Genomic DNA, 8,566 nt, shown 5'->3' on the forward strand with positions numbered 1-8,566 from the left:
GCCCGGCCTTTTTTAACCAGCTTCGTTGAATTCCCCCCAGGACTGAGGGACACAGGAACTCATTCCTCCCTGCAGAAAATAAATGCTCTAGCACGTTGTGTTTCATCTACATCACTAATATGTTCCTTTGTATGAGGAATAAATGACACATTAACATCGCAACAGTCTTAAGACGCTTTCTCTAAAGCATTATGTCTTTATTTGTATTTTAGATTATTTTATTTGTTGATAAATCTTTGTTGACTTTTTTTTCTAGATTGATTACAGGAAGTCGAAGTTTGTGAACCAATGAGCGCAGAGCTTGTGAATACCCAACCGCCATTGGATGTTTCAAAGGACAGGGAATTTAAACGGTAACGGCTGGGTTTCAGTGTCTCCTGCGTTGTTTCTGGAACAAACATCTTCGGTAAGACTGTCACCGGGTTAGACCTTTTCTTAGTGCTTTACTCAGTATTTTTTTTCACCTGAAAACTGGAATTTAACTGAAAGATTTCCGTTATCATATAAATTTGTATTTTGAGTTATATATTCCAAGTTAGACTTTGTAACGTCTGCTTTTGAAGTTGTGCACCATATAAGTAGCATTAGCGAGTTAGCTTGATTATTTTTCTCTCTGACTATTCTCTTTATCGTTCATATGTAAGAAATTGCGTAAGAAATGAATGCAACGTTTCTACGTTACACCGTGATTAGACGTTACGATAAAAAATATACATGTATTTGTTGTTTCCTGAACTAGTTTACGTTCACATCCGCTGTACAGACAGTCATTTTCAGCTACGTGTAGCGCTAACGAGCGTTAAAACTGACTCAGGGCTGCTTCACAGACTGATTTGTATAACTCCTGTTAAGGTGGACTTTCGACAACACAGTTTGGCATTATGGCCGAACTGTATGAATTTGATGCCCCGTCCCACGTCGTGGACCTGAAAGAACTGGAGAATGGAGAAAATGGAGATGAGTGGTTTGGTAAGTCTCCTCTCTCTTGTACGTTTTAATCTTGTCGTTTTTCCTCTTTGCATTCTGAATCGATCATCTCCCGCCTTTGCAAAATGAAATTTTGAAATAAATTTTATTTATTTAAAGAAATATTCAGTGTAAACATTTAGGCCCACAGCTCTGAAAATAACACGAGTCGAAACGTTTTTATTTTGTTTGCGGGTACGGTGCTGTCCCTTAGACCTGTTTTGTTTTTAACCTTTGTATAGTTTTGCAAAACAATGTCATGTTTGTTTGGGAATTTTTCACATACAGGAAAATCATTCATTCACTTTCTGAAGTGCTTATCCTAGAACACAGGTGTCAGACTTGTGCCATGGAGGGCCAAGAGGCTGCAGGTTTTCTATCCAACCAAGAACTTCACCAGCTGGTTTCACTGATTAATCCATGCTCTATGCTTTAAGGTTAGGTAATCAGTGGAATCAGCTGGTGTAGTGTTTGGTTGGAAGGAAAACCTGCAGCCTCTTGGCCCTACATGGCACGAGTTTGAGATCCCTAGAAGATCCGTGTAGCACCAAAAAGAACCAGCCTTGATACTCGCACACTGTAGATTGAAGTCTTTCCCTCTTGTTAATCTCCTGAAATGTGTAACCAGAGACCTAATGACCTATTGTGGCAGGTTTCATCACTAAACTTCCCGAAACTGTTTATGCATTTGATTGTGTTATTGCTTTAATAAGCTATTATTAATAATACTTGAATGTTTGCTGCTAGACGGTGAAATCTATTTTTTGCAAAGCCGGTCAAAAACCTAACACATCATGTGGTTGATTCTAGTTCATCTCAAACCTCAAGCTAGTGGAAACTCTGCCCTGCTCCTCCCTTTGTCTCTAGGTCTAGAGCTTTATTTGATTAAAATATTGTTAATGTTTTGCTACAGGAGCTGACAGCTTATAAAAAGTGGCAAATCAAGTGTGTATCAAGTTATCAAGTAGGACTCATTTTGGAGTGTCAACAGACCAAATGATTTTCAAATTGACTTAAAATGGATGTGTTGAGGATTCACTGCAGTGTAAATAACTCAAAGAACTGTAACAGAAACTGTTGTGTGAGGGCGCGGTCACACTGGCCATTCGAACCGTGCCATATCAAGCATGATTGTTCCCCCTCTGGAGAGTATGGCCATTGGTCACACTACTCCTATATGAACCAGACTATAGCAGGTTTGGCATACACGCATGGCCCTGTGTTATCCTGAGCATCTATTCACATGAAGCCTATCTCATCAGCATCAGCACAACGAGACACAGAGAGCACTGCTACAACTTTAGAGACTTTTTGGTTTATATTAAGTTCAGGGTGTCCGTGGGGTCTTGAAAAGTATTAAAAGTTAATAAATCAATTTTGGGAAAATTAAGGGCCTTAAAAAGTATTAAAAGCCTTAATTGTGGTTTTATGAGGTAAAGTTTCATAGGTATTCAAGCTTTGACTCCCCCAAAAAATCCATGAATATTTATTTTCCTCATTGCAACTGTTCCCTGATTGGGACGTTAAACATTCAGCCGATAAAGTTCTAAAATAGAATATAAAAGAACAGAGTTACTTTATTGATCCCAAACTGGAAAATTATTGTGTTAACAGCAGAAATCGATGGAGTCAGTAGAAAAATACAAAAATAAAAAAGAATAAAATAAAAAAGATACATAAAGACTGTAGTTACAATAAAATACAACAATAAGGATTGTGAGCAGTATAAACACCAGCTATAAATAATGTCATTTCTAGTTTCATAAAGAGAAATTAAATACAACATTAAAGCAAATCACACAATCTCCGGCACATGTCCAAAATAAAAAAAAATGATTAAATAATTTCTCATTTTTTCAGCAAGTTGGCCTTGAATAACTGCTGTTTCTTTTTGTGAGAGTGTTGATAAACCTGCCTTTAGTTTCATTTGTTCTTTCAAGCTTTATTCCTCCTTAGCTTACATCATTTCTGTAAAACTATAAACTACAACTGTTAAAAAGTGGATGCCAACAACAACTGAAAGTTGCGATAAAGTCTTAAAACTTTTTTAAAGGCTTTTGAAAAAGTCTTAAAAAGGTATTGAAATCAACCTCAGGGTTTTGGTATATACCCTGTAAGTCATTAAGGTCCAACACAGCCCTTTAACACCCTGCTACTGTTTACAATGATTGGTCACAGTGATCATGTCATGGATCATACCTCATGTTTGCATGCTTGTGCTTGTGCATGAAGTGAACTGTGCCAAAGCAGAGAAGTGACATGTGCTTAGGTATGACACACATGCAGTCACACTGATTAAACGAACTGGGCTTTATAGGGTTAGGGCTGCACGACTATCGCAATCGCAATGTCAGCACATGCAATTACGTAATCGCAAGAGAGGATATCGCAATCGCAATGTCAGCACATGCAATTCAGATTTTTCTCCATGATAACCAAGCAAGTCTGTAGACTCATCATGACACAACTTTTTTTATTAAATCGCAATCACAATCGCAATCGCAATATTGTCCACCTAATCGCAAATCGCACCTTTTCCCCAAATCGTGCAGCACTATTTAGGATTAAAACGTGCTTATGCAAGGTATGGTTTGTCAGTGTGAAGACGTCCTAAATCTCTGACTGCCCTGCAGAACACCAGGCTCGGGTAGCAGATGGTCACCTTACAACACCAGGAGTTGATCGTCACTTCTCCAGGAGCTGTACTCCCAACCTGCCCAGAGCCATTATAGCTCCTCAAATCAAGACGGACATAGAGCCAGGTATGTTGTCTCTGCTGAGCCCCCACCACTGCTTATTGCTGAGAATGCAAACAGAGTAGGTATGGGTTAAGGAATGTAAGAGGACCTGTCAAGTCTTGAGATGACCTCATAAAGGGTGAACTTGGATTGAAAGTTATTTACTTCAAGTTTTTGCTGTGGAAGATTTCATTAAAACAGGATCACACAAAAATGTGGTTGTCCGCTGTATTTCATAGAGCACCAAGGTATCAAACATGGGTGTAAAATTAAAAAAAAAAACTCTTGATCCTTTGTCTTCTGCAAATCAGTGAAAAGTCCTCAGGGTTTGATTAAGAGACCAATTTCTATTGCAGAGCCCTGTGGATCCACATCTGCGCCTTCAAACCTGGTGACATCCTGGGGCAATGCAGCACCTACTCAAACTGGAACCCGGGCCAGAACATTGACCTCGGATCAACCCCCTGCACAACCACGCAGGTACAGTCATTGTGTGTGGTGGTCTGGATTAACAAAGACCCATCTCTCTAGGAAATCAAATTTCTTGTTGCATCACAAGGAACAGGGGGAGCATATGTTTTGGAGCTTTTGCATCTCTTCAATAGTTCAGTTTAATGAGCTCGTTTCTGATTTTTCATTTTAGGGTCTCGAAACGTAAATCCAACACAACAGCAGCACCACCGCTAAAGAAGCAGAAGAAGTAAGTGATGACGTGTGGTATCCTGAAGATGTTTTTATGTTCTTTGTGACAGCTGATGCCTCCATGCTGGAAGTCATTTGTTGCTTTTGAAGTCTCAAATGTAGCTGTGAATTCTAGGAGTCCTGCTGCTCGGCCAGTCCGAACTAGCACGAGCACCCATCGCAGGACCAGGCAGATGAATTCCAGAACTGCTGCAGCGTCCTGTCCAGCGGCTCCAACACCTGCAGACCACGAGTGAGTCTGGAGCCATCAGTGGTTCACAGCAGCATAGTGAGGAGATAGATGTCAGTTTTTCCACGTCAGACTGAGCTGCCACTTAAATCTATTTTTCTTGTCTTTGAAACAGGCCAAACAGCTCTGAGGCTCTGGAGCTGGAACGTATCAGGAACCTGCAGAGGGAGGTCGCTCTGCATCGCAAGAAGAATGAGGCCAGCTACAAAGCTGCTCTGGCTGGTGGTGAGTATCCCTGCTGTATCCATGTGCTGACTCAAAAGAACATGTACTGGTCTTCAGGTTTTATGAAAGGCTGACTTTACTCTGTCACTGTTACAGATGTACTACCACAGAAGATGGTTCTTTCAGCCACTGTGCCCAAAGAGTTCCACTTCAACACCAGCACTCGCTCAAAGGCAGCCACTGCATCCAGTACAGCTAACAAAGAGGTGGACTTCATGTCCCAGCTGCGCAAACCCTCCTCCCCAGTGAGTATCTGATTTCTTTGGGGATCATGTGTAAAAACGTGAGTGCTGAGGAATCTATAAGACAGGGTTTCCACAGCTTTGATTCCAACTCCCAGTTCATTAGATTAGGTTTTTTGCATCACAGAATTGGAAACGGCAGATTTGTGAAGCTTTGCATGAGTAGACATTTATAAGAATAAATGTTGAAGACACCAGTCATGCTGTGTTTTTGGAAAATATCCAAAGCCTACTGTTCAAAACTTCATAATCTTTGTCAGGCAAAGGCTCCAAGAGGGGCCACAATACCGAAACCCTTCAACCTGTCGAAGGGCACCAAGAGAAAGGTGGAGGAGCCAGCAGCCTACGTGCCCATGGCTCAGCAGATCGCACAGTTCCAGAAACGAACTCCTGAACGTTACCATCTCCGCAGCCGCAGGAGTCAGGCCAGAGGTGGGCAGGAGACGTAGAAACTGTCTTCTCCAGCTTTCTGTTGAAGCACACTGTCACGTGTAACAAACACTGACTAAATCCATGTACATTCCTCCCAGGGCCATCCCCAGTGAAGAGTGACGGCCTGAAGCTCACCCAGCCTCACACTCCACACCTGCTCACCAACCAGAGGAGCCGAGCACCCACAGTGAAGAGCAGCGCTGAGCTGGAGGAAGAGGAGCTGGAGAAACTCAACAAGTATGTTTGCTTTTGTTTGTCCTTGTCAGTCAAACAGAATTTAAAGCAGAAACGGATCAAATACCAGCATCCTTTACATGAGGAGTTTCAGATGCTGCCATCAGCGAGAAGGTTCAGTCTGCCCAGGTGCAGCTCAATCAGATATAGACTCTTATATTCTGCCGCTGTTGGTTTCTTGAATTATCTGTGCTGTGCTGTGTTTGATGTATTTGTGTCCAAGTATTTTTTATATTGTGTTGACTGCTGTCTGTAAAATGAATTGCCCCTTAGGGACATTAAAGCTTGTTTCTACTCCACTCTAGTGTTCTCTGGCATACTCTCATACCAAAGCTAGAATTGAAAGGCATAAGAGGCTGCAAGAAATGGTTATTATGAAAATCAAAGTGGAATGAAAATGTTTCCTACCAGATGAAATTTGTCTTTGATGGGTAACTAGAGTCCGCACTAACTTAGTGTTTAACTACAGGTTTAAATTCAAGGCTTTGGAGTTAAACAAGAAAATATTGGAGGGTGTGGAAGGCCTAAGAAAACCAACTGTGAAGGAACCAACAGTACCTGAAAGCTTCCAGCTGCAGATTGAAAAAAGGCTCCAGGAGAGACAAGCATCCAAACCTCAGGAGGAAGAGGAGAAGCTCACATTCAAGTCCCAGCCTCTGCCCAAAAAGATCCTGGAGGGAGTGGTGGTGAGCGTAAACCCTCAAATCAGCTGCAAGAACATGCTTGGTACAACATTACAGCAATTCTTATGTGGTCTTAAAGTGATCTGAAAGAGAAATTCCACCTCTTTTCACAGGGATTACCAGAGAAGAAAGTTCTCCCTCCCACAGTCCCAGAGTCTCCAGCTTTTGCCCTCAAGAAGAGGATCCATGTGGAGCCAAAGGCTGAGGAGGTAAGGTGGTTCATATTATGTTTTGGTATATTTTCTCATTTCCCATACAGGCTGTGCTTGAATCTCAACCTGGTCACTTTTCCATCAGGTAAAACGCCCATCACCAATCAAGGCCCCTCCAGTCCCTCACTTTGGCCTCCCCTTCCAGCCCCGGCTCCAAGAGAACCACCACGTGGAGGTGTGTCCTTTCTCATTTGAAGAGAGGGAGCGGGAAAGGAGGGCGCTGAAAGAGAAGAGACTGGAGGAGATGAGAAAGGAAGAGGTGGGTGTCACACTTTTAACGCTTTTAAGTCTGAATGAAGTCCCAGCTCTTAAATCTCTAGTTTCTTTGGGTCCAGGTTCCACAGTTTAAAGCCCAGCCTCTGCCCGACTTTGAGACCGTAATGCTCCCAGAGAAGAAGAAGCTGGAGCCCACAAAGCCTGAGCCGTTCAGACTGCGCATGAACGAGCGAGGAGCGGTGAAGACCAGCCGCTGGGAGCAGATGGTATGGATGTAAATATTTTAAAACACTTTTAAAAACACTTTTAAAGCCTTCACCTCCAGATTTAGACATACAATGTGTTTGAAGGTGAAAGAAGAGCAGAAACAACGTGAGGAGGCCACAATATTCAAAGCAAGACCAAACACAGTCACTCATCAAGAGCCTTTCATGCCTAAAAAGGAGAGACGCACTTTAGCAGGTAAGAGTCAAACATGCACCATGAAAACCCTTACTGAGCTTCCTAACTACATCTGAACTATGAAAGATAGAAGCTTCACAGCACAGCCTCAGAAAGGCTACCAACACTCCGTTAGAGAAGCTTCAACACTGAGTAGATATCTGAAACTTTAGTATCTGCTGCTTGAAACCCTTGTTTGTGCAGCTATATTTCTAGGCTGTGAGTGTGTGTATGTGTAAAAGAAAAGTTGGTGTGTCAAGGGTTGAATGTGCTCCTGCAGAGTGTTTCAGCTCTCTGCTGAGGCTGCAACGCTCTGCCATGTCGTGTCACTCACTGTTCTTGTTGCCTTTACTTCACTCGGTTGCGGCACTCTTTAGAAGGCAGTTGCTCTTCCACAGTGCCAGAGGCCTTCGAGCTGTCCACAGAGCGGAGGGCCCGGGAGCGACAGGAGTACGAGCGACTGGCCAGCGAGAAGGAGGCTCTCAGGGCGCTGATGGAGGAGGAACGAAGGCGAGAGGAGGAGCAGAAGGAGAAGGAAGAAATTGCTAGGATGCGGCAAGAACAGGTGAGCACAACATTTACCATTTCCAAACACCGTGTCTGAGATTTGACAAACTGAGAATGAACAGCTGTCTCTGTGGTTCAGCCTGACTCTCTTCTTTGACCTCCTGCAGGTTCATAAGGCCCAGCCCATCAGACACTACAAACCTGTGGCTCTAAAGAAGAGTGAACTTCCTCTCACGGTGCCTCACTCACCAAACTTCTCTGACCGCTTCCGCTTGTGATCATCTTGCTCTGCCCCCACCTTGTAGAAACCTGCATACAACTTTTTTCTTATCTATTTTAGGCTTAAGCCGCTGAAATGTTCCCCTATCCCTGGTCAGTCAGATCTCTTGGCTGTGAACTTGTAAATAGAAGTTTTTTGGATTTATTGAAGCTTTGTTTTGTCTATTCTTTGAGCTTTAGATCTTAACCACATGTATATTATCTTTTATTGTCTTGCTCTTTGACCTTCTTTTAATAAAGTATTGTTGAATTAAGCAAGTGACCATGGACCCTAAATCGGCAAAAATGAGCTCAGTATGTGAAACTCTCCTGAACAAGGATCTCCCAGTAATTCAGCTGAATGAATGCACATTTAGGCTGTATTCAGACCAGAAAAGTCCTTTGGTCCACTTGTTTGGTCCGGACCAAAAGCAGACTTTATTTTTTTTCATTTGGTGCGGTTCGTATTCAGATTGTACTT

At 42.6% G+C, this 8,566-nt stretch overlaps 1 protein-coding gene across 2 annotated transcripts; it reads left to right on the forward strand.

Annotated features, from left to right (window-relative positions):
- Positions 1-282: 282 nt before the first annotated feature.
- Positions 283-8,322, forward strand: tpx2 (TPX2 microtubule nucleation factor). Of its 2 annotated transcripts, none has more exons than XM_074680545.1 (17): positions 283-406; positions 853-969; positions 3,600-3,728; positions 4,061-4,184; positions 4,348-4,404; positions 4,522-4,638; positions 4,751-4,860; positions 4,957-5,105; positions 5,363-5,534; positions 5,633-5,771; positions 6,238-6,454; positions 6,565-6,660; positions 6,749-6,922; positions 6,999-7,145; positions 7,230-7,341; positions 7,698-7,885; positions 7,995-8,322. In XM_074680545.1, the coding sequence occupies exons 2-17, from the start codon at positions 882-884 to the stop codon at positions 8,103-8,105; spliced, it is 2,130 nt and encodes a 709-aa protein (XP_074536646.1). In that variant the 5' UTR covers positions 283-406; positions 853-881; the 3' UTR covers positions 8,106-8,322. The 2 variants fall into 2 exon arrangements, with proteins under 2 accessions (XP_074536646.1, XP_074536647.1); XM_074680546.1 differs by having other exon boundaries at positions 7,719-7,885.
- Positions 8,323-8,566: the final 244 nt, after the last annotated feature.

Source organism: Halichoeres trimaculatus, unplaced genomic scaffold (assembly GCF_033239565.1).
Source record: "Halichoeres trimaculatus isolate MK-OKI-2021-1 unplaced genomic scaffold, fHalTri1.1 fHalTri1_scaffold_11, whole genome shotgun sequence".
Classification (NCBI taxonomy): domain Eukaryota; kingdom Metazoa; phylum Chordata; class Actinopteri; order Labriformes; family Labridae; genus Halichoeres; species Halichoeres trimaculatus.

Bases quoted from the DNA above. Each gene is read 5' to 3' on its own strand.
- tpx2 (XM_074680545.1), top strand. From the start codon at position 882: ATGGCCGAACTGTATGAATTTGATGCCCCGTCCCACGTCGTGGACCTG. The intron at 5,535-5,632 runs GTGGGCAGGAGA...CATTCCTCCCAG, and splicing joins CCGCAGGAGTCAGGCCAGAG to GGCCATCCCCAGTGAAGAGT. The intron at 7,886-7,994 runs GTGAGCACAACA...GACCTCCTGCAG, and splicing joins CTAGGATGCGGCAAGAACAG to GTTCATAAGGCCCAGCCCAT.